General features: G+C 39.0%; 1 protein-coding gene across 11 annotated transcripts in view; it reads right to left on the bottom strand.

The window, feature by feature from the left end:
- PTPN13 (protein tyrosine phosphatase non-receptor type 13) overlaps positions 1 to 27,927 on the bottom strand; it is a 169,013-nt gene that overhangs the window by 2,967 nt on the left and 138,119 nt on the right. For 2 of the 11 annotated variants that reach the window (XM_087935863.1, XM_026698356.2), the window contains exons 27-44: positions 27,453 to 27,615; positions 25,951 to 26,165; positions 24,935 to 25,033; positions 22,658 to 23,010; positions 21,956 to 22,130; positions 19,243 to 19,401; positions 17,676 to 17,847; positions 17,369 to 17,579; positions 14,642 to 14,712; positions 14,275 to 14,330; positions 12,162 to 12,288; positions 11,088 to 11,222; positions 9,990 to 10,069; positions 8,271 to 8,326; positions 7,196 to 7,299; positions 5,273 to 5,421; positions 3,501 to 3,591; positions 2,268 to 2,605 (exon numbers count right to left, since the gene is read on the bottom strand). In XM_087935863.1, coding sequence (XP_087791989.1) covers positions 2,268 to 2,605; positions 3,501 to 3,591; positions 5,273 to 5,421; positions 7,196 to 7,299; positions 8,271 to 8,326; positions 9,990 to 10,069; positions 11,088 to 11,222; positions 12,162 to 12,288; positions 14,275 to 14,330; positions 14,642 to 14,712; positions 17,369 to 17,579; positions 17,676 to 17,847; positions 19,243 to 19,401; positions 21,956 to 22,130; positions 22,658 to 23,010; positions 24,935 to 25,033; positions 25,951 to 26,165; positions 27,453 to 27,615 — 2,754 coding nt within the window. The remainder of the gene's footprint in view (positions 1 to 2,267; positions 2,606 to 3,500; positions 3,592 to 5,272; positions 5,422 to 7,195; positions 7,300 to 8,270; positions 8,327 to 9,989; positions 10,070 to 11,087; positions 11,223 to 12,161; positions 12,289 to 14,274; positions 14,331 to 14,641; positions 14,713 to 17,368; positions 17,580 to 17,675; positions 17,848 to 19,242; positions 19,402 to 21,955; positions 22,131 to 22,657; positions 23,011 to 24,934; positions 25,034 to 25,950; positions 26,166 to 27,452; positions 27,616 to 27,927) is intronic. The other 9 variants (XM_087935864.1, XM_087935867.1, XM_087935868.1 and 6 more) reach the window with 6 other exon arrangements.

Below are 27,927 nucleotides of genomic sequence, written 5' to 3'. Positions count from 1 at the left end.
CCCACATCCTTGTCCAACAAATCAAACACAATCCAAAATGAACAGAAATCTTCTAATGCTTTTACAAAATAATTAGCTGTGATAAGCACAAGCCTTGCCAAACTGTGCGAGACTTGCCAAAAGATAACAGACAAGAAATAATTTGCAATACAAGAATCTTCAAATACAAACTCAGGATACTGGAACGTCCACGAGGCTGGAGTTTCAAAACAACTTTGCCTTCTGCAAAGTATGTTCCTTTCACAGCTGGCTTTTATCTTCTTGAAGGAGGGGCCATTACCTTGTAGCCTTACTCCTGAGTCGCCTGTGCTGTTGTAGCTGCTCTTTCCTACAAGCAATCCTGCGCACATGCACACGTGGCACAGGCTCCTCAGGAAGCTCCTCATCGCTGCTGCCAGCCCCCACAATCTCTGAAGGCAGCAGTCCACTCCCTAATGGTCCTGGATGTAAAGTTTATAGCTGAGTCCTCGCTCTCCTCAGCTGTCTGAACCTGCTGCCGGCTAACCACAACACTATCAAGTATTCTGAAGTGAATGAATCTCACAACAATGATGAACAGCCTAATCGAACTTTTAAAAAAAAATCCAATCCATAGCCAAGTTCTCTTTTCTTCATTACACTTTCTTTCAACTTAGCATCTTCCAGATATATGGCGACTCAGCTCCCCAAATTCTTAGCTAGCTTCAACCTAGAATGGTTCCAGATCACTCTTATGTAGAACCATGGGAAACGTAACATGATGGATATTAGTTAGAGGGCCCTTTGTTTCAACAATGGGGAAAGATTACCATGAGCAAAGCAGAAATTTTTAGGGTCTAGCAGTTGTTAAAGATTAATGGTAGGTTTAGCAAATGAAATCTCCTCAAGATTGGAAGACTGCAAGCATTGTAATAACGGTAGTCCTCCACTTACGACCACAACTGGGAGCGGAATTTCCATCATAAGTCATTGCAATCATAAGTTACATTTCACAATCATTTTTATAAGGGGCATTAAGCGAATCACATAGTCATTAAGTAAACCATGCAGTCATTAAACAAATCCAGCTTTCCATTTTTTGGCTGGAAATCCGCAAAACATCACATGAGCCCAGGACTCCTAACTCATAAATGTGGGGCAGTTGCTAAGCAACCCAATTGTGATCACGTGACCTTGGGGGTGGTGCAATGGTCATAAGTGCGAGTACAGGTCTTAAGTCACTTTTTCTGAGGCCGCCATAGCTTTCAACCACCTTTAAATGAATGGTTGCAAGTTGAGGACTACCGGTACCTATACTACAGATGTTCAAAATACAATCAAACTTGGCTAAACTCTAGAGTTTGCTAAAGCTTTTCAACACCTCTTGATTTGCAGGTAAGATCTTGGCTCATCATAATTGTTTAATATTTCGTTCTTTAAACATTAAACACTTCTACAGATAGTCCTTGACTTACAACAGTTGATTTAGTGACAGTTTGAAGTTACAACAGTACTGAAAAAAGTGACTTATGTCCATTTTCACACTTATGACCACTGTAGCCTCCCCATGGTCACATGATCAAAATTCAGATGCTTGGCAATTGACTCATATTTATGACTATTGCAGTGTCTTGGGGTCATATGTTCACCTTTGGTGACCTTCTGATAAGCAAAGTCAGTGAGGAAGCCAGATTCACTTAACGACCGTGTGACTAACTTAACAACTACAGCGATTTACTTGACAAAGTTGTCAAGAAAGGTCGTAAAACGGAGCAAACCTCAAGGAACAAATGTCTCGCTTAGTAACAGAATTTTTTTTGGCCTCAATTGTGGCCATGAGTTGAGGACTAGAGTATTTCATGCATTTTTGCATTTATTTTCAACAACCCTATGCAAATTGAATCCTGTCTGAATCCTTTGTCCCCAATGGCAAGTTGATGGACAACTTCAGACTGACAACTAATCAAGGAGAGAAGCAACCTGGAATTGAGGAAAAACGTCTTAATAGTGAGGACAATTAACCAGTGGAACAACTTTGCCTTCAGATGTTGTGGATGCTTCATCACTGGAGGTTTTTAAGTAGCGACTGGACAATCACTTGTCTGGGATAGTATAGGATCTCCTGCTTGAACATGGGGGCTGGACTAGAAGATCTCCAAGGTCCCTTCCAGCTCTATTCTGATTCTAATTCTAATTCTAAACTTTGGATCCATAGAAGCAAGAAAGATGAGCAGAAGCGAGTTTTTCACCCCTTCTGATTTCTCAGGCTGGTTCGCCCGTAAAACCACCTTCAAGACAAAGAGCCTTACTTGAATGTCCTCAAGTTCCATGATTCTAATGATGAAACCTTTGAGTTCCTGCAGCTGAACCAGAGAAAGACGGAGGTTATCGTTGACCATTGTGGTTTTGCCAAGAGCGTTGGGCCAGTACCGCTGACATTTGACCTTTTCTCCTTCTACTTCCTGGGTCATCATGGCTATAAGAGTGCATTTCTGTTCCCAAGCCATTTGCCAGAAGTCAGCCACCGTATTAGGGAGGGGTCCTTGGCATGCAATGTAAAGATATTCCTTTGTCCCCACCAGCATCCGGATAAAACTGGCATTGATATAGCCGCCTTCAGGCCCAAGAAGCACCCTTGTAGTGTCATCTGCAGTTCCCAAGAGAGAAGGACATGGTCTTCATTAATTGTCACTATTATTATCAACTGAGCAATAAAGATAGAATTATACCACATACCACCAGCAGCTTGTAATTTGAAGGTAAAACCAAAAAAGGAGAGGAAAGAAACAGAGGACAACAGAAAAGTGTGGCGAATATGCTAACATTTCAATTCCATGTACTTATCTATTTAGCCATAATATTATTTCCAGCCCTCTATCTTAACTATGAGAACCAGTTTGGTGTAGTGATCAAGGCGCTGGGCTTGAAACCAGGAGATTGTGAATGCTAGTTCTACCATAAGCACAAAACCAGCTGGGTGACCCGGGGCCAGTCACTCTGTCTCAGCCCTTGGAAGGAGGCAATAGCAAACCACTTCTGAAAAACCTTGTCAGGGATTTCTCTATGCAATCACTAGGAGTTAAAACTGACTCAAAGGCGTGTGCGCATTCGCATGCACGTGCGCAAACACACACACACACACACATGGACTATGGGAGATTTTAAGCTTGTTTCCACTTAAATATGTGCAATTAAGAAATAAAACTGGATGTAAAGTTTATAGCTATGAATAATATCACTGACTGCTACATTATTATTATTTCCCTAGGATATAATTCCTGCTGAATTATTCCCCCGTGTGCCTATCCTCAAAATATGACACTACTATATTAAACCAAAGAATTAATGACCACTTGTGCAACAAACTATGTTTTTTTTAAAAAAAAGGCTTAATTTTCTAAGAGAAATCAGCCACACTTCTACAGGTAATCTTCTGACATAAATATTCCATCTGTTGCTGTCTCAAAGGCAGTCATTAATGACTACAAGAATTAAAAAGAATAAATTAAATAATAAGTGGCCTTTTGGAAGTCAAAACTTACACGGCAGAATGTTCTTATATCTATTCTTCTTTCTGTTTTCCTTCGTTTGGCCAACCAAACATTGATCCAGTGGCTTTAAATCATGAAGACTCTGTAATGACAAAGTATTCTTAACTGAATGAAAAATTGTTTAAGTCTTCTTTTGGCTTTAAAGAAGAATATATTGCATTAAATATGGTCTATATCACCCAGATCAACACATATGGCGGAGAGATTTGAGGTGTGAGATAAGGTTTAGTTTAATAGCTTGATAATGAACAATTAGATTATTCAACTACAGCTTTAGATTAACACTCTCATGAATAGAGCTTGCAATTAAATAATTAAGCAAGGTATAAATGACAAAGAACCATGGAAACAATGATGGCAGTAAAACATGCGATCGTTTAGGGGAGTAGCAAGTATAGAAAATAATTGATATTTTATAAAATGACTGAATACTTTCAACAATATTCTTATTTCTCTAGTGTTAGGTAAACCTTACAAGAACCCTGGTACTTATGGACATCTTGTTTGTGCTCAACAGATCCCTTGGTCAAGCTGATATTCATGGAAAATTGGGTTTCTGTTGGCACCAAATTAAAGGTATCCTTGTCTTACGACCGCAAAAGAGCCCAAATTTTCTGACAGCTGTTAAGTGAGTTTTGCCCCATTTTATGACCTTTCTTGCCACACGTGAATCACTGCAATTGCTAGGTTAGTAACATGGTTGTAAAGTGAATCTGGCTTCCCCATTGACTTGGTTTGTCTGAAGGTCGCAAAAGGGGATCATACGGGACATTGCCACCGTCATATATATGAACCAGTTGCCAAGCATCCCAATTTTGATTACATGATGTTATGAAATGTTGCAACGGTGGTGTGAAATACGGCCATGTCACTTTTTTCCAGTGCTGTTGTAACTTTGAATGCTTACTAAACAAATGGATGTAAGTCAAGGACTGCCTGTATTTCTAAAAATGAAGTTGTGTACAGATGTAAAGAATTTGACAATGGGGAGGGGAAATTAGACTTAAACATGCATGTGAACTTTCTTAGCACAGATTGAGATGAACAAAGGAAGTGAAGAAAATGGTGGAATTTTCTTGGTGGTTTGCTTCCAGATGTTCCATTACCCAGCTAGCCAACATCCCCATTACCACGTCTGAGCTACAAACATACTCTTATACAGGTAGTCCTTGACTTATGATTGGACCTTAGCAATCTTCCAAAATTATGACGGACCTGCAAAATGTGATATATGGCCCAAATTTGAAGTTCCTACTCTCAGGGCTCCGGCATCCACCCTCATTCAAATCATGAGTCTCTACCCACATCTCTCAGAGTTTAAAAAAAAACCAAGATTTATTAGGAGTGAACATGCCGGCTCTACCTGGGTGCAGCCGACTCTGAGACACATCATTCATCTCGCCCTTGACCCTGGTCTTCCCCCAACCCCCTGGATGTATATTCTCCAATGGGACACATCCATAGCCAAGAGTCATCAATCATGCTCTCCAGTAATAACCTTGCACTCCAGAAGCTTCGGCCCGCCTAGCCATTATCAATGAAAACATTTTAGAAATGCACTACTTCCTCCACTCCCTTTCTGCTGTCAACTCTAAAAGACCAGAGAAATATTTTTGAGTTGACACCAACATCTGTGCGTCTCTCACAGTCACTTGACCGTATGCATTTATGGCTCTTTGCAGTGCCCTGCAGTCACACAACCGTAATATATACTATTTGTTTATTCCTATTTTCAGGGTTGGCTTTACAGAAGTTCCGCTCACCTCAATTTCCTTAGATGGGATCCCTTGTTCTAACACACCCCGTAACTTCTGAATAGTTGATTTTAATTTGGATCCTGTGTAGTTGCCTGAAGGAAAAAATTGGACTACTGGAAGAGCAGCAAGTTCTTCATTGGTGATTAATGGGCAGTCTGGAACATAAAGTAGATAGATGTATTGGTGTCGATAAAAATCCACATAAAAACGCCTTTCGATGCTGCTAACTTATGAACTATAGCAACAGTGGTCACCATGATATAATTTGCAGGCTGTCAGAGGCTGATCAAAACATACTATGATGACAACCTTTATAAAGGCTCCCATAAATAACCCAAGTGGTAAACAACTCCTGAACATTAAACTTTTACATTCAATGCTTAACCCTTGGATTTTCATGACACTTGGATTTTCATTCAATTTACAACACCACCTAAAAACCTATTTCATACTTACAAAAAAAGTTGTTTCTTTCCACAAGTGATCCATTACAATCCTGTTCCTCTCTCTTTCACAATGAAAACCCTCAATTACATCCATAAATTGAAAGGACATAATTGGCCAATTTAAGGAAGGACCTGTCTAATTAGTTGGCCTTTTGTAAACATAGAGTTACCGCATCTGAGCTGCCAACATTTGGGCAACCGCTAGATGGAAGCAGGAAGTACAGGAAACTCTTCATGCAATAATTGGATGTTTTGTCACCAGCCAATTGATTCTGGCAGTCTTGTTGTGAATATTGTAAGCAAACCTCTTTCTGGCCATAATTTTAGGAGATTTACCCCAGAATAATGGAACATTTCCCTTATGCAAACTAGAGCTATCTGCTTTGAGCTAGCTTGAATGGCAAAAGAGTGAGAGCAGTCATCCAGAGTTTTTCCAGTCCTATTAAAATTATATTAAGTAGGAATGATGTGGTGGCCTAGAGGTGAAGTTCTCGCCTCACAATCAGGAGGCTGTGAGTTCAATCCTAGGTAGAGGCAGATATTTCTCTCTCTGGGCACAACAACAATATACATGTACTGAACAAAACTCTGTATTGGTGACAGGAAGGGCATCTGGCCGGTAAACACTTTGCTAGCTCTATTCATTTGCCCACAAGGAACTATGGGGTCATTAAATGATGATGATTAAAGTTATGTTAAGTTGCCCAGAAAAATACCATTTAGTGGCAACAGAACAGTTCTAAATTATCTTAACTTTCAATAATTGTCTGCCTCTCATTGGCAGTGAAAATCTAGATAGGTAGACCTACATTTCCTCCAGCTTTTAAAGTTCCATGCCTCAAGTCTTGCCTCAAATGACACTTCGGTTGTGAGCAACCATTACAAGACACAGGAGGATCACAAACTTGACATGAAGATTTTTCCTGCCTCAATACATTGTATGGTCAAGCAATAGGCTGGGAAGAGTCCACTTGCCCAAACACTTGTGAGCTGCAGTAAGTCACAACTTGGGAGGAATTCTCAAGAAACCTCAAAATTGTCAACAAATTCTAATTTTTAACATGAACAACAGAAAAGAGACTAAATATTTGAAAAGTGATTGGAGTCACTAATGACATTTAAATGTACATCAAATCCAAATTAATTTGTTTTATTGTTTCATAGTTCTCTGTCCTGATCTTTTTGATATTTTGGAGCGTCCCTCTTTCTGATCAGAGAAATCAACTTTGAAGATGACAATAGTTGGTTTAAGGTAACTTCCTAGATAGAGAGTTCCAGATAGTTCATGAGTATGAAAGGATTTAATCCTCAGGGATTCTACAGCCAGGTGGAGACGAAATTTATTTTTTTGAAAACTCTAAAACTAGAAATCTAGTTTGTTACTATCAATTTTACTGTTTCCAGGACTGACTGACATTAAAAAATGACAAATGTTGGGATTTTAGCAGCTGTCCATTTGGAGGATACAGTAATGGCTGCCTACCTTTAACAGACTGTGGCTGGTTTATTGATTCAATGGGCAACTCCTCACTTCCCCAGGTAATGTCATCATCATCTGCCTGAGCCATCACAGGTTGCTGAGGTAATCTGAAAAAAAAAATGAAAAATACATTCTTCTGAGACAAAAAATAGACATTTCTCTCCCAAAAGACAGTAATAATTTTAATTCACAGAGGCGACGAAGTACAATGAAATTATTTTCTTAATCAGAATGATGGGTATAAATGATGGGTTTTTCCCCTCATTTTATTTGAAAAAGATATCTCACCTACATTCTAACACATGGCTGTCAAATTCGATTGCATCATGGGCCTGCGCTTGTCATATCATATTTTTTGCCTTTGTGAAGCTGGGGTGGGCATGGTCTGTGCGTGACATATTGGGCCCGTGGGCTGCCAGTTTCACAGTCCTGTTCTAACAGATCACTCTACTGGATGTTTCATGTAAGGACATCAGAAATAAAGAACAGCCTAAAAATAGCAGGAGAAAGCGGAGTCCTGTAGCCTGCTATCTGAAATCCAGTAAAATAAATCCATCACCTCAATTATTGATATTAAAAGCACTACATCTCATTTTAGTGAATGGATTGCTGCTGCTAAATCCTCAAATGGAAAAAAATCATGATTTCTTACTGAGAAGGCAATAGTCCAAGACAGGTAAGTATGTCAAGCTCATTGATTTCAAGAAGTTTATACTGTTTTGGTTTGTGACCATCAAGTAAATATTGGAACAGTGAAGAAAAATAGTCCACTATTGAGCCTGGTTGATTAGTATAGGTAAAGATTTTGCCACAAACTGGAAGAGATGAATAAGTGGTAGGAATTTTTTAAAACGAATATGTCTTGGAAATAGAGTAATCATAGTTAAGATTTGGGAAAGGCTTCAGTTGATGATCTCGTGAGAAAAAAAAAACCAAAAACACCACACCGTCCCATTCTTTTGGGGAGCTTTTTACAATTTGTGTTCAAAATCTCTGTAGTTTCCTGGGTATTTCCAAAAGGTATAACCTAGCACTCCCATTATAAATGTTTATGTACATTCCCAAGGAAAGGACTCACCGCCCATACATCCTGTTGCCATTGCAATGTTCTTCACAGCCATTTATTTGGGTCTGCTAAGGGAAAAGGCAGATTAGAAAGAGTTTGCAATCAACTACAGACCAAACAAGGGAGAGAGAACTTTTTAATATATTTTATATACATATATATATTTTATATATTTTACATTCTTTGTTGTGCTTTTTTGATGACGTTTTCCAGACTATAAGACATTTCTCTGCTTTTCTGAAATAGATTTTAGTGAAATTTCAGCCAACCTGACATGTTGCTGGAAGATTGTTAATGTTTTAATTATATAGCCTATTTGCATATCAATAAATCTCCACTTACAACAACTGTTCAAAGTTACAATGAACCTATTACCCTAAAAGCTACTTACAACCTGTTTTTAAAGTTACAATGGCTTCACCTCCCCTGCTATTACATGATCACATTTTGGCTCTTGGAAACAGAACCATCTTTATGGCTGTTTGCAGTGTCCTGCAGTCATATGACTATACTTTCGGGGGGGGGGGTGTTGCTGAGTTTTAGCAAATTGCCTCTCATTTCTGGCAAAAAACCACATCCATTTGATAAAATCAATTTGCTTAATGACCATCACAAAATAAAAATAAAAATCAGGTCCAGTCACATAATGCTTTGCCTTACGACCACAACAATGTACTACTTGTAATTCCGGGCTCAATTATATGATGAATAGACAACTCCCCCAATGTATCTTTTGGTCTTGTAGGACCGTTTTGCAGGAGGTTGTTGTTAGGAATCTGTCCACCAATTAGTTGGGTTGGCAAAATATAAACCAAAAATGTATGTTTGTAGCTTTAAGACAAAATCACTGTATTGATTTATGCTATATTCCGATTGGTTGATTATATTGCAAATTACCATAAGAGGGAGCTAGAGATCATAGCTTGCTCTCTCTGACATTCTGTCTCTGTGATATTCTGTCTCTCTGACATTCTGTCGCTATCTAAGGTTCTCTGTTGTATTTAAGCTGTGCTTATACTTTGATACCTTTGTTTGCTGTAAATGACAAAGGCAACCAGTAAGAAGATTTTGTAATTGGATATTCTTTGGACTGTTAAATGTATACGACCTGGACTGTTTATTGGACTGTGCTATTGCTTAAAGTAAACTTTAATTCAATTCAGTGTATCTGTGTGTGGCTGAATATTCATAACTACTCTCATAAACGTTTCCATGTGCATATCCTTATTACTCAAGTGTTATTCTGTACATATTGTAACAGTTGTTCCATCAAGCGTGTTATATTTATATTAGAGTTATACAGGTTATGTTTTGACTGGAGATATAAAGAAGTTATGGTTAGAATTTGACTTTACTAAAGACAAATTAATGGGAATAATTTTATTAGGTCTTCATTTTACATTCTGTGGTAGTCTTAATTATGTGATGGATGAGATTGTCTTGTGGGATTATTTACAAAGTACTTATCCATTGGAATATAAAGAAGTGAGGATGAGGATTTTGATTAATTAAGGACTTTGGTGTCTGTTTTTCTGTCTGTCTGTTTAGGTACCTATTTTTCTTTTTTGTTTAGCTTTTTGTTTTGTTTTATGAGGCACAGTGAGATAGGACTCGTTTGAGGACTGTTTTTTAAATATCAAACACACATTTAGCTGATCCTACACTGGATAGGATGAGAGGTCAGCCAACGAAGTCAAGGAGAATGCTGGGTTGAAAAAATAATTGTGATACCTCTGAAAAATCTTCAGGCAAAGATGACCCATCATAGTCTGTGTCCTCTGATTTCTCTTCCAAAAGTTTCCCATTTGTCTCTGCAGAAAGAGAAACACACTGTAGGAAAAATTGCCAATGTAAAAAGTGCAGCTGGACCATGCATACCCATCTGTTGTAAAATAACAAAGGCCTGGAAATTCGGAAAGTCACTCCCAATTATGTCTGAGGGATGAACTGGGAAAATGAACAGGGACAATATTGGTAGGATTGTGGGGGGCTATTTTTGGAGACTTAATCCATTTGGTCCCCACTGAAAAAACATGGAAATTATTTGTTGTCAGTCAACAGTTTGCCACAAGGTTTGCAACAGGACAATCCTGGGGGATTTTAGAAGCTGCACACTGCCAGACAAGCTGAAGGCTGCCCATTTGTTCCTTGAAGGGTTTTTTGTGATAAAAAAAGACAAAACAAAAAGTGCAAAAGCAAGAGGACAATCTGAAAAACAACAATTTGTTTGTACAATTCCATGCATCAAGTTGCACAACTGAACAACTGAAATCTCAGTCGAAAGTCCCTTCAAGTACCTTAAAGGATCAAGTACACACTGTGGCAAGAAACCACAGAAACTCAAAACGACTACTGAAACTTATGTTTCTTAAACTCCCAATAGAAGGATACTTCAAAATTAAGACACCATAACCAGAAAGCCTTTTTCTCTCAAGAATAAAAAAGGGTGTGCAGAACATTTCCAATATACATTAATTTTGTTGCTTTCCCAGAATTGTTTTTAAATTGGACCTTCCCATCTGTAATTGAAGTACTAATTGACAAAGGGTTACAGCTGTTTGAAGACAAAGAACTTAAAACAAAAATTTATTTAAGCAACGCTGGCTCTAGTCATCACAAATACTAAAAAAATGCTTCCCAAGAATTTAACATTTTTGCAAACCAAATTAGCATTGAGAAGACATCTGCTCCATATATATTAATGGTCTGATAAATGCTCCACTCTCAGAAAAATTAATATTGCAAAATCACATCAATTTGGAATTGTTCATACTTTATGGTGTGCAGACCTTATAACCTGGTTTTTCTGAGATTTTAACTTAACCGTACCTGCATGATGGGTCTCAGATGCAGAATTATTACGATTTAGCAGATTCTGAGCTTCTTCGTCGACAACATCTAAAAGATATTGAATAACTTGATTGTGATCATCCTCATCATAAGAATCTTCATCTTGGACTTCTGCTTTAAAGAAAACTTTTAACATTAATATTATTGCTGGGGAGAAATCAAGTTAATTCAAAAAATTTCAGGTAAGGACTGAGTGTGATTTTCTCTTGGGAATGGATCTATTTTTCTGATGTGCTATGTGTGAGCTTTGTATTACATCATCCTAGGGTGACTATGTCAGGCCTTGGCCCAAAGACGAGATACAAAGAGATCCAATTAAGTTTAATCCTTTTATTTGCTTACACCCAATAGACAGCGCCTTGTCAAACTAACGCTATAACTTTCTACCCTACTAGATACATCTTGAGAGATTCTAGGGTGCTGCTGCCCTGAACCCCTTCTCTCCTCTGCCATTCAGCCTGGGGTTAGTCTCTTAATCTGGGCCTCTCTCTGGGAAAGCTCTGTGTCACCAAAACTCCCGCTCCCCCTGCCTCTCGGGTGCACATTTTATAAGAGATGATTAAACTTTTATCCCTAGAATTCTTAGCAAGCATGACCATCACTGAGAATTCTGGGAATTGAAGTTTGCACATATGGCAGATACCCAAGCTGACACTGTCTGCAGTACCAAAGTTAATGCATATAACTATAATGCATATAATTAAAAATTTATAGTGACAACATACATTAATACAGGATGAATCCTTCAAAAACAGTATCATTCTCATCAGTTTATTTATTATATTTTTATCCTACCTTTATAAGTAACTCAATGAGGGAACCAAATATACAGTAATATTCCTTCCTCTTTTTTTCCCCCACAACAACCACCTTGTGAGGTGACTTGTCTGAGAAAGAGTGACTGGTCCAAAGCCACAGGACTAGAATTCACAGTCTCCCAGTTTCTAGGTTAGCATTTTAATCATTATACCAAACAGGCTGTATAATCTGGGTGCTATTCCAGAAAACTCTGAAGACCTAGAAAAATAGACAATCTTATCTCAGTGTCATTACCTTTGTTGTTGTTATAGTTGTGAAAATCTGAGGCCTGGAAAATGGTATCACTTGGAGGCATTTCTTTAGAGATAGGATCCTGGGTTAGACTTCTCAGTTGTAGACTGCTGTTTGTTTCGCCGTTAATCTAAGAAGAACCGAGACAAATTAAGGTTTTTTAAACTGAAAAATTCTTTGAGATATAGGATTAATTGCTCCCACAATGAGAAGGATTTAGAAGATCCATTAGCTTGCTTTCAAAAAAATCTCAATGAAACCCTAAGAACTACCAGAGTTGGGAAGAGCCTGTAAATGCAGAACCTCTTTAAAGCAGCTATGTCTCTTTTCAGAGCCCCATGTGTGACCGAAATAAGACATAGCTACTTGCATGAGCTGAGCATTAAATGGGCGACTTAAATCCTGAAAATTGTGTCAGTGTATCCAAACTGAGTAGAGAGGGCTGTAAAGTACTGTAAAGCGGTATGTATATAAGTCTAAATGTTGTTGCTATTTATCCATCCATTTTCCTATCTTTGCTAACATTCTACCAAGGGGCACATTTATCTTATTTGACAACTATCTTTTTACTCTCTATATGTTGTGTTACTGTATGTTATACAATTATATAATATCTTTCATCCTCATTTTGCAACTTTCTTTTGTATGAGATTTTTCACATCCAATATTTATATATGTATATGTATACGTATACATACGTACATACATACGTGGCATTTTGTAACATAACTCTTTGCATTGTGTTCCAAGAAGTTTCCACACCCTTTTATGTCTGTTTTCTATTTATTTATTCCAGTCATTATTTTCTTTTGTATACAGGAGTCATACTTTCTCTTCCTACAATTTTTCCCCGTTCAAATTTTTCTCTAATTCTTTGTAGAGTTATGTCTATTTTTTTTTAAGATCTATTCTTGTAATTTCCAAAAACTGATTTATCCATGCACCAAGCCTCTTATCTCACTATATCCACCACTAATTCCCTCTATCTTTCATTATAAAAACCAAGAACAGTTATGGTTTTTGATTTATTCCACTGCCATTTGTATGAACTAATGAATTTATGATTAAATTACGTATCCTAAAACAATAATTTTTAAGCAGATGCTGTGACCATTCTCATTCATAGCTCAATTACTTTTTTGCACATTTTTGTCTTGTTCTCACTCACCCATTCGTTTCATATAACAATATATATTTCTGAATCACATTAAATTAGAGCATGGCACACTTTTCTTCCCAAACCTATTATTAGCATACACTAGACGTATAACATGCAATAACTACCAATGGATAGATTTCTGCTTTCATGTACATTTACTAGCCTTTTCATTCATGATTAAATCTACATTTCCCTGCATGAATTCAGTTGCAACCCAAAAGATCATTCAGCTTATTTTCTCCATATTTCCTTCAGATGTAAGCACATCCTTTCTCTTAATTTCACAGATGAGCAACATGTACAGGCAGTCCTCGACTTACAATAGTTTGTTTAGTGACCGTTCGAAATTACACTGAAAAAAGTCACTTATGACCATTTTTCATGCTTACAACCATTGTAGCATCCCTATGATCAAAATTCAGACACTTGGCAACTGGCTTGCATTTGTGATGCTTGCAGTGTCCTGAAGTCATGTGATCACTTTTTGCAACTTCTGACTAGCAAAGTCGGTGGAAAACCAGATTTACTTAACAACTGTGTTACTAACTTAATAACTGCAGTGATTTAATAAATATGGCAAGGAAAGTCATAAAATGGAACAAAATTCACTTAACAAATGTCTCACTCAGCAACAGAAATTTTGGGCTTGATTGTGGTCAAGGACTATCAGTAATTTCCTTCTGACTGATTGTAGCAATTAAATATTTCCCTCTTTTCCAGTTAATTATACCTAGTCATTCTTTACTCATTGTAGAAAGCAACAAGCTGGTGAACTATAAACACGAATGAGCTCTATAATCCAGAGCTTTCTAAATGTGCCTTCTTATTTTACTTTTAATGGTGTTCAGTGTATTTCTTTGAAGTGCTTTTGACTGTAATTTTATAATCTTAAAATTCATCATTGTGCTTCATGTTTTGTAAGTGCAAATTATATAAATAATGTTCTTGATTACTTACTTTGCAATTATCAGGTACCTTTTCTGTTTTGCTACCAGGTTCTCCCTGAAAATGGCCTTTAAAAAAAGAAGGCAGGCGAGAAAACAAGATTGGTTTATTATTATTTTTAACTTTATAAAAACAGACAAAACAATCTGGCATTGAAAATTATATTGTTTCCTTCAGGTATCAAATAAACATTGTCAAATGTTTGAAATATGATTGCTCCCTAACCCCAAACTCTCATTCAGATCAAACTTATTGAGTAATTATTTATATTGGCAAAGGAGTTCTATTAAACTCAGTATGACATTCTTTTGAAAATCATTAATATCCTTAGGGTATTATTCTGCAGAGGAAGTCAACGTATTCTAAATTATGCCCTTACCATTCTGTTTGATTGATTTCAGACCAATGAATTCATGTTCTTTAGCTTTTGGAAATACTGGGTGGCCATCTCTGAAATCAAAAAGAAAAAGCTTCACATTCAGCTTTTGCCTAGGATACAAATGGATTTTACCCCCCTGAAATATGTTTAAGACAAGTGACATTTCAACCAACTATTCATAAGACATGGGTACTGTCAGAAGTAACCTAGTGGCATTGAATCAGGGCTCGGCTGCCGGGGGTTCTCAGGGGTTCGGGAGTGCCCTAGCTAAGATTCTGTGCAGTTAAGTGAACCCCCAAATGCCACTCCTAGGTGGACCCACCCACCCTACCCTCCTCCTCCCTGGAGTCCCCACGCAGCATGTTTTGAATGCAGGTAAGTGCAGGGTGCGTACAGAGGCTCAGGGAGGGGAAAAACAGGCCTCTCGGAAGTTCAGGAAGGCCGAAAATGGGCCCGTTTCCAGCTTCCAGAGAGCCTCAGGAGCCCAGGAGGTCATTTTTGTCCTCCCGGAAGCTTGAGGAAAGCTTCCGGAGCCCGGGGAGGGCAAAAGCACCTCACCCCACTGTGGTGTAGGAGGCCAACTAGGCCACGCCCGCTATGACCATGCCCACCCGGCAATTGGGCAGAGAACCCTTTGCTAAAATTTTTGAAGCCCACCCCTGCATGGAATGCCTAACAGGGAACACAAGGAGTTAATGAAGGAAATAGGTCCATTAGAGAAGAGATTCAGGAACAGGGAAACACGAGAAAGAGATTCAGTATTACTTTGCCTTAAATACACATGGTATTAATTGTTTGGGACAATTACATTGGTAGGCTTTCAAGAGTCAGCTTCACTGCCCTACTAGCAGTAAAAACCTTTTGAGAAATCCAAGTGATTGCTATTTTTTAACCTTGCCAGCCTTGTAAAGTTTCACCTGATAATTTCCAAGTCTCAAGGCTAAACCATCAGTGGCTTAAATTTTTTTCATGAGTAGCTCCGCATGTTTAGAACAACAGATCGAATTTTATCCAGTTCATACTTAAAATGCCATTAATTACTAGAAATATAATGCACGCAGCATTGATTTCCATGGACAGACATTGATCACAAGTACAAGGACCCAAATAATTTTTTGATAGTGAGCAAATTGCATCTTGTCTTGGACGGAAGACATATAAATCGTGTTTTATTATTTAGTGTAATAAATAATCCCAGCAGAGTATGGATTAATTAATAAATCATGGCTAAGCAACTTTAGCTGATATACTTTGGCTACCATGTGAGAAGAGAGGACTCACTGCAAAAGACCCTGATGCTAGGGAATATTGAAGGCAAAAGAATAAGGGGATGGCAGAAGATAAGATAGTTAGATAATGTCATCAACATAGTGAATATGACTCAAAGGTGATTTGTCAAAAGGCAGCAGGGCAATTTTTTGTTTTATGAGGAAGACGTTTCACTTCTCATCCAAGAAGCTTCTTCAGTTCAGTCAGCTTCTTGGTTGAAAAACAAAATGTCTTCCTCAAGATATCTACAGACCCCTCACATCTTGAACATATACTGTTTCAATTACTTCTCTCAGGACGACGCTATACGGCATTGCATGGCAAGATAACTAGACACAAGGACAGTTTCCCCCACCCACCCCGTGCCATCACTCTGCTAAACAACTAATTCCCACAACACTGTCAACATACCTATAGTAGGGCTGTATTACTATTATCCTTCTCATTTTTCCTATTACCTATTTTCTTATCTTTTTATGACTATAATTTTGTTGCTTGTATCTTACGATTTATATTGTTTTATTTAGTATCCCAGTATGATTCATGTTAATTGCTTATTTAGTATCCTATGATTATCACTGAGTGTTGCATCTTATGATTTAGGATGAATGGATGTATTTTTATATGATTATGATTTATCATAATCTACAGAGCACTGCACACCAGAACAACTAGACACAAAGACAGTTTTTTCTGAACGCCATCACTCTGTTAAATAAATAATTCCCTCAACACTGTCCAACTATTTAAAAGTCTGTACTATTACTATTAATCTTCTCAACACTCCTTATCGGCCATCCCCTCCCACTTGTGACTGTATGACTGTAACTTTGTTGCTTGTATCCTTATGATTTATATTGACTGTTTCCTAGTATGATTTGATTGCTTAATGCTATGACTATTATTATGTGTTGTACCTTATGATTCTTGCCTCTTGATGAATGTATCTTTTCTTTTATGTACATTGAGAGCTTTTGCACCAAGACAAATTCCTTGTGGGTCCAATCGCATTTGTCCAATAAAGAATTCAATTCAATTCAATTCAATTCAATTCAATTCAATTCTATTTCTATTTCTATTTCTATTTGATTTTTTCTATTCCTATTCTTATTTCTATCACTTGTTGCTCGTGTGTACACTGAAAGCTTATGCACAGGAGACAAATTCCTTGTGTAAAGAATTCTATGCTGTTCTAGTTTGAAAAACACCTTTGAGTCACAACCATGATGTGGATGACTGAGAATCTCCAGAGACATTTAGCAGTGAACATGAGTTTGGCCAGTGGAGGATAGGAGGGCCTGGCCTGCTGTGCTCTTTGGGGTCATGAGGAGTCAGACATGACTTAGTAAATGAACAACATGCAAACTTCACTTAGTACAATCAGGCCGTTGGTCACATCCTGGAATAAAGGTGAGACTGAATCAGACCAATTGCACAGGTAGGCATTCCAGGGAATACCTTGTTGCTTTCAGGACCACATTCGGAAGAGCTATTTCCAAGGCCCTCTTGGCTTCTTTCAAACTCAATCCCTGACTGCTGATCCCATTAATATAATGGATGATATCCAGAATACGAAGTGTTCCCTCCAGGGCTGCAGCAGATTTGGGGCTTATATCACTGATATATAACACTTGATAAAGACTATCATGACCACCAGCAAGGGAAATACCTGGAAGAAAGGGAGAAAAACACAGCTGAAAAGGTAGAACTTTAAAGGCAACAAAAGGGGAACCCCCAAAGATAGCACGATGAAATGTGGGGTTACCTAATTCTTCTTGAGAGCAGGTAAGGCTAATGTCAGGTAACAGATGGGGAAATATAGGGATCTTAGGTTGTTCCAGGACACGTCCAAGCACCAGCATGACCATCTTTGGAGCAGCTCGGAGAAAAGTGACTGCATCTGTGTGGCTCATATTAGTAACGTCTGTCTCATTAACCTGCAGAGGTGAATATCAGAGAAAGACAGAAAGAAAGAGAAAGAAAGAAAGAGACAGACGGAGAGAGGGAGAGGGAGAGAGAGAGAGAGACAGAAAGAAAGAGAGAGAGAGAGACAGGGACAGAGAGAGAGAGAGAGACAGAAAGACAGAGAGAGAGAGAGGGAGAGAGAGAGAGACAGAAAGAAAGAGAGAGAGACAGGGACAGAGAGAGACAGGGAGAGAGAGACAGAAAGAGAGAGAGAGAGAGAGAAGGGACAGAGAGAGAGACAGATGGAGAAAGGGAGAGACAGAGACAGAAAGAGAGAGAGGGAGAGAGAGAGAGACAGGGACAGACAGAGAGGGAAAGATAAAGAAAGAGAGAGAGATGAAAAGATGTGGGGCTTATATCAATTTTAATTCAAAGAAGTCAATAGATATTTGTAAACTATAAAATGATTGTTAACTGATAAAGAAGAAAGAAAACACAAATGAAGAATGAAGAAAAAATAATAATTGAAACCAAGAAGCATTCACCAAATCATTCACAGCATTAAAGATACTCATTGTGTCTTATAACACAAGGTTATACTCATATAGAGAACCAGTTTGGTGTAGAAGTTATGGCACAGGCTAGAAGCTGGGAGATCCTGAGTTCTACTTCCGCCTGAGGCACAAAGCCAGCCTGGTGACCTCGGGCCAGACACTTTCCTCTAAGCCCCAGGAAGGAAGCAATGGCAAAACCACTTCTGAAAAACATTGCCAAAACATCCTGCAGGAACTTGTCTAGGCAGTCTCAGAGAATTGGGTATGATTGAATGGAAGGGGAAAACAAGTTAGGTTGATAGGATACTAGCTTAATAAACAATAATAATCACCACCAGTTAAAGTCATTGCAAAGAACCATTCCAATAGTTCTCAAACAGATGCGCACTTAAGAAAAAGGCTATCAAACAACAATTTTGAGTTGGTGAGGTCCAAGTTATTTGCATAATCCATATTTGCATAACCTAAAGAGCTCTGGTAGCAGCTCAGGACCCCACCTGTTGCCTCCAAATCAGAGGTGGGATTCAGCAGGTTCTGACCAGTTCTAGAGAACTAGTAGTGGAAATTTCGAGTAGTTCTGAGAACCGGCAAATACCACCTCTGACTGGCCCCGGCCCCATCTATTCTCTGCCTCCTGAGTCCCAGCTGATTGGCTGGGTCTTCTTTTGTTGTCCTGCATAGGAGAATGGAGCTGGAAAGCAGGTTAGTGGAGTGGGGAGGGAATGAAGATTTTACAATATCCTTTCCCTGCCATGCCTTCTAAGCCACGCCCACCCACAGAACCCCAGTAAAAAAATTTGAATCCCACCACTGCTACAAATCCTTTTCTCTTGTACAGTTTTTATATGTTTTAGAGGTGAAAATGTTCCTCACTTTGATTAGACGATCTCCAGGTCGCAAGCGCCCATCGCTTTTGGCAGGATCTTGTACCACATCATGGATGTAACAGCCGGTATTATCACTGCCTTTTGTCACGGTGAAGCCAAGGCTACCTTTCTCGGATTTTGTTAGGACTACATGGAGTTCCACTTCCTAAAGAGCAAGATACGTTTATTATATACCAGACTGAATAGCACAATGGTGCTTTATACATCTAGCATCTAATATGCATCACGCAGGAAAACATAAAAGAGGAGATAATACAGCTTAGTCAATACCTGCACAGGTGGTTTACATAAAATCTATATGTGGGTATAGGAAAAACAGCTTATGCCTAGCTATTTTCTTTCAGACTTTTTTAAAAAAATGGAAAAGATAAATAAGATGGAAAGTTCAGATCCAAAACTGTTTTTGCTGTTAGCTAAAAGCAGTTATGCAGGGAGATTCTAAATCTGATCAGAATATTAGAAAATGTTGATGCAGACAGTGTCAAAAACATCACTGATTTAAATCTTCCTTCCCAAAGTTTCGTTTAGCTGCATAGTTTTCTTCCTTCTATTTTTTCAATAAAGGTAATTTAACTTATACAAAAAATGAACTACTTCTACTCGGTGGTGCAGTGGTTAGAATGAAGTACTGCAGGCTACTTTTGCTGCCTGACAGCTGCCTGCAATTTGGCAGTTCAGATCTCACCAGGCTCAAGGTTGACTCTGCCTTCCACCCTTCCAAGGTGGGTAAAATGAGGACCCAGATTGTTGGGGGCAAGAGGCTGACTCTGTAAACGGCTTAGAGAGGGCTGTAAAGCACTGTGAAGCGGTATACAAGTCTAAGTGCTGTTGCTATTGAATATCTACAGAGATTCTCAGCCATCCAGTCCATTGTTGATCCAAAGGTGCTTTTTCAAAAAGCAACTGGACTTTGTATTTCCTTCAAGACATTTCACTTTTCATCCAAGAAGTTTCTCCACTTCTTCAGAACTCATAAAGCTTCTTGGATGAGAAGCGAAACGGCTTCAAAGAAAACACCTTTGAAAAAGCACCTTTGAGACTTCCATTTAGTAGTATGTTAATAGCAAGGAAAGAAATTCCTATTGTTGTCTTCCTCCAGTAAATAAAAATAAAACATAGGAAAATCAGTGATGGATGCCCTTTGTTGCATCTGGAAGATAGTCATGAGTCTTCTGTGTTGATTTTGACTTTCCACATCAATGTTAACTTCAAGGACCTACCATGTCCTTCAATTTACTTCTGAGAGACATTCTACAGAATTTGCTGCTTCAGCATCATCTCAGTCTATGGTGCTGTTATCCTCTCCAGGCATCTTTCAACCCACAAAGAACAAGTTTTTAAGATTAAAACTGAAGGCATGCTTCACTTGTATTGTCAAAATAATTCTGTTTTAAAGATTCTTCTTGAAGATGTTCAGTCTTGATGGCTTAAGGTGAATTTATAGGCCTGGTGTTATATCTACACCAGGAGGACTGATAAGCCAGCATAATAAATAGCAGTGATGCAGTAGACAATTATCTTTCTGGATGGGTATCTTGATCCTACAAGAAACATTTGTAGCTTAACTTATTACTTGTGAACTGACAGCTTTCATGAAACATAGCCATTTATTTTTAAGAAGAGACTTTATACCTTGCCATCTTTTCAAAAACTTAAGTCAGTGGTGAACAGAATTTCTCTTTTGTGCAACTTATCCACCCAACAATTGGATCAAATAATTTGGCATGAACTAAGGAATGATGCATAATTCAATATTATGCAATGAACTTCAAGTAGGAGGTGGGAATTTCACCTGGGCTTCCCTTGTCCTAGTCTCCTACTTAAATCACGCTGGCTTTTAGCTTAGCTTTAACAGCACCTTCACATAATTCTGTCTCTCTGATGGAACATATTTTATTCGTTTCTGTTTTTTCTACCTTCTAATATTTACTATTATTGTTTTGTTTCTGATGTCCGATGCTTTTTCTTCTTTCTTTCCTTTTGTTTTTGTAGACATTTAAAGCCTTACATCTTCCTACTGCACCATCAGCAACTTACTGCAAGGAGGGGAAAACCAGCACAAAGTGTACTTATTTGTAAGCATGCAAATCAGGATGTTGGGGTACTTTCCCAGGGACCAATTCATCAATGTGGTTGGAGACATCAAGTTTCAAATTTCTGCTTGAAAAAACAGATTCTCTTCAAATAAAAAAGTTCTACACCGACATCTTTAGGATTAAAGATGAATGAAACTTTATGTTTCCATCTTCATCAGTTTAGCTTTTGACTGTTCACTCCATTCCCATTTCTATTCATTCTACCAAGTTTCTCTTTGACTTTTGTCCTCCATATAAAAGAGTTAACATTCTTATTATAAGACTATAGAATTCTTTCCTCCCCTATTTCAAATTAACACTGACAAAAAGAGAGCTTGTAGTCATAGTCAACTCATAGTCCACTCATAGTCAAACCAGGTTGGTCTTAGAAGCAAAGAAAGATTGGTATGGTTAACAACTGGATGGAGAACCATCTGGGAACTCCATGGCTATTGGCCAGATCAGCATTTCTTAACGTTGGCCACCTTAAGATATATGAACTTAAACTCCCAGAATTCCATAGTCAGCTTTTCAGTAGCAGTTAAGTAACCTGTATTTTGTTGAGTTTGTGCAATTTACCCATACCCATACCCACAATCAATCAGGAAAAAAGTAGGGAATTACTGGTTCATATTCATCTGCATGTTTTTCAACCTGATTGAAAAGAGGTGCCAGTCTGCCTTGTGGAGATGTGAAGTCAGAGGTAGAAGAGCTGAATTTTTCTTCTGTAAAATTAAGTGTGATGGTTCTTTGGTTTGATATTGGTGACAATTCCATTATCAGAGGGGAGGGAGGGTTGCTACAAGACAGAAAAGGGAGGAAAAAGATTATTTCCAAAGTCACTGACAGAGTTGATAAGAATTGCCAGCTGAAGAGGTACGGGAATTTATTAATTGTATTAAATTAAATTTTCAGCTTTGAATAAGGCTTTCAGGTCACTTCATCCCAATTAACCCACCCTGATTATCTCTATATGGGAGAAAAAGGGTATAATTTTCCCCAGATAAGTGTGGCGAAAGCAGTTTTCCATTCTATCTCTCATTATTTAGCCCAAAGACTTTTCTCTTAGTTCAATGCATTTGCATTATCAGAAATGAACTGGAAGAAAAGTGTATTAGACAATGGCTAGAAACATTTTGCTAACAACAAACATGCTTGTTGATGCAATAAATTCAATCAAAATTCACTATTTTGATAAATGGACAAAGAAGACACATAGAACCTGCCAGTTGCCTTCAGTAAGTCCAACATGGCTCAGAATCACACAACAGGACAAATAAAACACAAGCAAGACCACATGCTATGAAGTCAACCAATGAAACATGCCTGTTCTCCATTTCTTGCCTCCTAGATGACTCATGAGGAGAGCAAAACGCTGCATGGACCGCTTCCTTTTGCTTGCTGGGTGTCTCATAAGGACTAGGCGCTTGAGGTGCCGATTGGCTTGGGGTCTGATACAAAGCAGAATTCCACTTTGGGTTGGCTGGATTTGTGATGATTTCCTCTCCTCCGCTCCCACTGCTGTCGCTGTAGCTGTCTCTCCGAGAAGGGGACCTGATCTTCTTGCTTTGGTCAATGGTTTCATTTTCATCAGAACTATCTTCCGGCTCTCCATTAGGGGGAGGCAGGTTTTCTCTGCTCACTTTGGGGAATATTTTTGGTGGGGAATGGATGGGGGTCTAGAATAAGCGTAAGAAAATAATCGTTTGACAAAATGGCAAATGCCCCCCAAAAGGCACACTTATGACCCAGATTCAAAGTTATGAAGTTCACCCACTCCCCCTGAGGTCAAGCGATCACATTTCGGGTGCTCGGCAACCAGCCTGCATTTACGGCCATTTATAATGTCCCATGGTCACGTGATCACAATTTAAGACAATTTTTTTTTGCTGAAAACCAGGGTTTGCGGACAATGGGTTTGCTTACAACTGTGGATTCACTTAACAGCCATAGTGATTCGCTTAATGGCCACAGCAACTTTTTTTAAAAAAAATCAGGAAAGCCATATTGCTAGATTTCTTCTGGCAATAATTGCCTGTGCCTAGTAAGTGGGTACAGTCAGAATGTCAGCTATGGAATCATGATTCATCGTTGCCACATAGCTGTAGAAAGTGGGAGGGGGTTGCTGTTAATTGAGTAGCTTTTAGTAGACAAAATATAATTCGTTTGTTAGTTCAAGGTTAAAGAGTGTGGCGCAGAAAGAATTGGAACTTACTTTGGGTTTGGTTCATGTGATGTGATGATGAGTAAAAAGGGGATGGTTTGTAGGTTGGGACATTGTGGGAAGTCCAGGGAAACTTTTAGTTTCAGAATTCCACAGAATGTGCCAGGTGCTATTCTAATCAAAGTACTTTGAGATTATGGATGTCTTAGAGTTACTGACAGGAATGGATTTTCCCTGGAATGCTGACACAGAACTAAGCACAGGATGAATTTGAATATGGTGCAGAAACTGGTTTTCTGTTCCTTCCTGGAATTAATAATGTAATTCAGCCCCTCCACCCATCTTTTGGGCACCAGCTACCAGTTGTGTGGAGATTAGTTTTCCCATGGACTGGAGGGGGCATAGTTTCGCATGCTGCCTGCATCCCATGGATGGGACTTGGCTTGTTTGTACGGACCGGTTTCTGGCATGCCACGGACCGGTGCCTGTCCATGGACTGGGGTTTGGGGACCCCTTATATAAATGACTGGCATGAGTTGCAACTGTAATTCCAGGCTTAATTACAGTTATTAAGTCAAGGGCTGTTTGTAAAACTTAAGAGATCTCTTGTTAAAAAGTTATACAAAAGGTCTATAAAGGTGTGTACCAAAAAATAGATAGATAGATAGATAGATGAAAGATAGATAGATATAGATAGATAGATATAGCCTTTAACACATACAAAGGTATTTTAGCCACATACAATTCTCAAAAATTTGAAATTTTGGGAAGTCCTAAGCTATATTTTCTTTACCTTATGACTAAACCTATCACTGAAGGTAACCTTCTATAGAGCAGGAGATAGGTCTTGTCTCTGACGTATTAGCCAGAATATACTTTTGGGAATGGGCGTGATGGCTCAGCGGTTAAAGACGCTGTGTTTGTCAGTTGGAAAGCTGACACTCCGGGTTCGAGATCCAAGTATCGCATGGCAGGGTAAGCTCCCATTCTTGCCTCAGCTCCTACCCACCTAGCAGTTCAAAAGCATGCAAATGCAAGTAGATTAAATAGGTATCCCTCTGGTAGGAACAGATTCTGTGAGTCTTGGCATATAGAATAGAATAGAATGGAATAGAATACTTTATTGGCCAAGTGTGATTGGACACACAAGGAATTTGTTTTGGTGTAAATACTCTCAGTAAAAGGTATATTATTATTATTATTATTATTATTATTATTATTATTATTATTATTATTAGTCATGCTGGCCACATGATTATGGAAGTGTCTTTGGACAACATTAAGAAACAGAGATGAGGATTGCTGCCTAGAATTGAACATGACTGGACAAGGGAAACTTTTACTTTTATATTTTCGGGGTGAGCATGCAAAGGTTAAATCATTGGAAACTGTTTTGACCCTGTTTTCACAAAAAACCAAGTATACTTCTTAATTCTTACCAATAATGTAGGATCAATCTCTGGTAATATTCCAGGAAGCGGCCTGCACAGGAGAAGGGTGACTTCAGGGGATGTTCCCCTGAGAGCTGAGATGACTTCCTAAAGGGCAAAACATTAGAACATACAGAATGTTTTTGGGCTGAAGGGCACACTTGAACTTTGAATGAACCATACAGACTTCAAAGACTGATTCCAAGACACGGTAGAAGGTTTGCAATAGTGACGAATATCTGTAGCTCAGGTGTAGGATGAAAGTTCATTCTCTTAGCTTGTGGTCTCCAAATGTTTCATCATCAGGTTGTTTTTCTGTTTATGAGGGCTTCGTGTGGTCACCTCCCACTGACCCTCATTTGATGTAACCTCCCTATCATAAGACCCCCACAGATGAATCCAAGGGTGGGATTCCACCAGTATAACAACCAGTTTGATGATTGCGCGCTTTGTACTTAGAAAAGCTTTAATACTTACCTTCTACAGCAGTCCTGTGAATAAAACAGCTGAGGCGTGGCAAACCACTCTGACACGCAAATCAGCTGTGGTCTAAATAAAGGAAATAAAGCACAGGAAAGAGCAGTCTGATCTTCGGAGTAAGGGATTCATCTGAACCGGTCCAAAACAGTAGAATCCCACCCTTGGATGACTCACGCCTTACCCATCACATTACAAGACCCTCACTTGACATACCTACAGATGACCAATCACAAGACCTACTGAGCACAAGAAGCCCTTATAAATGGAAGAACACGGACATTGACTTCCAGAGGTGGTATTCAGCAAGTTCTGACCAGTTCTGGAAAACCAGTAGTGGAAATTTTGAGTAGTTTGGAGAACTGGCAAATATCACCTCTGACTGGAGATTTTACAGTAACCTTCCCCCGCCACGCCCACAGAACTGGTAGTAAAAAAAAATTGAATCCCACCACTGCTGACATCCCCTAAACTTTGCTGAAGATGTTCGCAATCCAACCCACAAGCTCAGAGAATGAACCTTCACCCTCAGAGTAGAAGGCACTAACCTGCTGAGATAATCCTTTTAGAGAAGAACCATTGACTTTCAGGATGACATCTCCGACCTCAATCTGCCCACTCTCTGCAGCTGGTTGTCCCGGAAAGAGCTTTTTCACCCTGACTATACTGGAACCTGGCTGTTCTGGGGAGACGCTATCTTCACGGCAGAAGCTGAAGCCTAGGCCAGAACTGTTTTTCACGAGTTTCACTTCAAATGTATTGTCTGAAAAAGGAAATGAACCATGTTACTGCACACCTGGAGATGCTGACAGTTCATCTGTACACACTCATCTTAGGTCTTGAATCTGAGCAGTTAAAGTGTTATCTGTAATAATCAGAAAGTTGAACAATGTTTGGTATGTAACCTTGAATGTTTACAGTTGCTGCAACAGGATGAAAACAGGACATTTTTTTTTTAAACATTTCATAAAAATCTTGGGAGAGTGAGATCCATGTGAAAATAGTATTAGGATTCCTGGACAGATAAAAAATGCAGGAGCTAAGGAATAGTTTATAGATGTGCAGTGAAAAATAGATTATGATTTAATCTGTTGTTTGAAGCATTGTTTATTTTGTTTTTAAGCCATTCTTTGTCGCAGTGGAGCAGGCGTAACACCATTCCAATAAAAGCAATAATGTTTAAAACAATAAATGCAAACATCTATTTATTTATTTAACAGAGTTCAATTTGAAGATGGCAGGCTGGCAATAGAGTAGACAATCTGGTTCAGCAGTAGTGATGCAGAGTGTAAGTATGAAACACGAATGAAGGCTAATATATGTATCCCAGAATAATGTTGCAGGATCCAATCGGTGACTGACCCACTTTTTGGATTGGATGCATAACTAGTCTTTACTCCTTATTTGCTTTGTAGGTTTTATTCAATAAACTGCAAATAGATTTTGTACAACAGGCTAAGCCAGAATGAAACAAACCGCATTACGACTTATATTAGACCCGTTATGGTGAACCTATGGCAAGCATGCCCAGGTGACACGCAAAGCCATTTGTGCCGGCACACAAGCCGCAGGCAAACTTACCTCACTGCACATGCGCGCACCTCCCAGCTGATTTTTGGCTGGTTTGAGACCTTTTTCGGCCTCCCAGGTTTGAGGAAAGCCTCTGCAGCCTGAAAAATAGGCCTGTTTCATCATTTCCTGTACTTCTGGAAATACCGGAAGTGATGAAACGGGCCTATTTTTCAGGCTGCAGAGGCTTTCCTCAAGCCTGGGAGGCCGAAAAAGGCCTCAAACCAGCCAAAAATCAGCTGGGAGGCAAAGTGCAGGTAAGAGGGTGGGGAATTGTGCATGCATGTGCAGGGGACGTGGGCGGCACGCATATTGCCTTCTGGGTGCTGGCACATGAGTGCACATGCACCAGCGCACACATAATTTTGGCAAAGGAGCCCAAAAAGGATAGCCACCACTGTATTAGACTGTTATTGCTCCAACCAAACCTTAGTTCTTGTCTTTCCTTTAAGGCTTCAGTTGTATTGGGACAGAATCTCACCATCAGTGACAAAGTTGTATTCTCTGGCACTTGAAGTCTTCTTCACAGGTTTTTCTAAGAGCGTACTATGACCAGGATTGTTTGTAGGTGTGCACTGTGATGTCGTGGGAGCATGGACTCTGGCTGCTGGAAGTTGGCCCTTTTCTAGTACTAGATGAACCTCCTGCAGAGGGAACCACAATTAGGTGGGGCTTTAATAATCAGACAGTTCTCAGGTATGATGGCCAACCTACAGAATTAATTGAAAATGGTTAAAGAGTGAGGACATTGAGATTCTCTCTGTCTGTTCCATAATTCCAAACAACAGGAACACTTCCCATTGCCATAAGAGGTAAAAAACGTTGAATGGTTTGGGTGGTGAAAAATTTGGGTGTTTGGCATGTATTACAATAGTTGCAATGTTTCAGGGATCATGTGATCACCCTTGTCAAAACTAGCCAGCTACCCACAGACAAAGTTAATGGGGGAAGCTAGA

The sequence above is a fragment of the Pseudonaja textilis genome, chromosome 6, assembly GCF_049901715.1.
Source record: "Pseudonaja textilis isolate UNSWEBS1 chromosome 6, rPseTex1.2, whole genome shotgun sequence".
NCBI classification, from domain to species: domain Eukaryota; kingdom Metazoa; phylum Chordata; class Lepidosauria; order Squamata; family Elapidae; genus Pseudonaja; species Pseudonaja textilis.
Note: the sequence above shows the minus strand (reverse complement) of the source record. Positions and strands in the feature narration are given on the sequence as shown.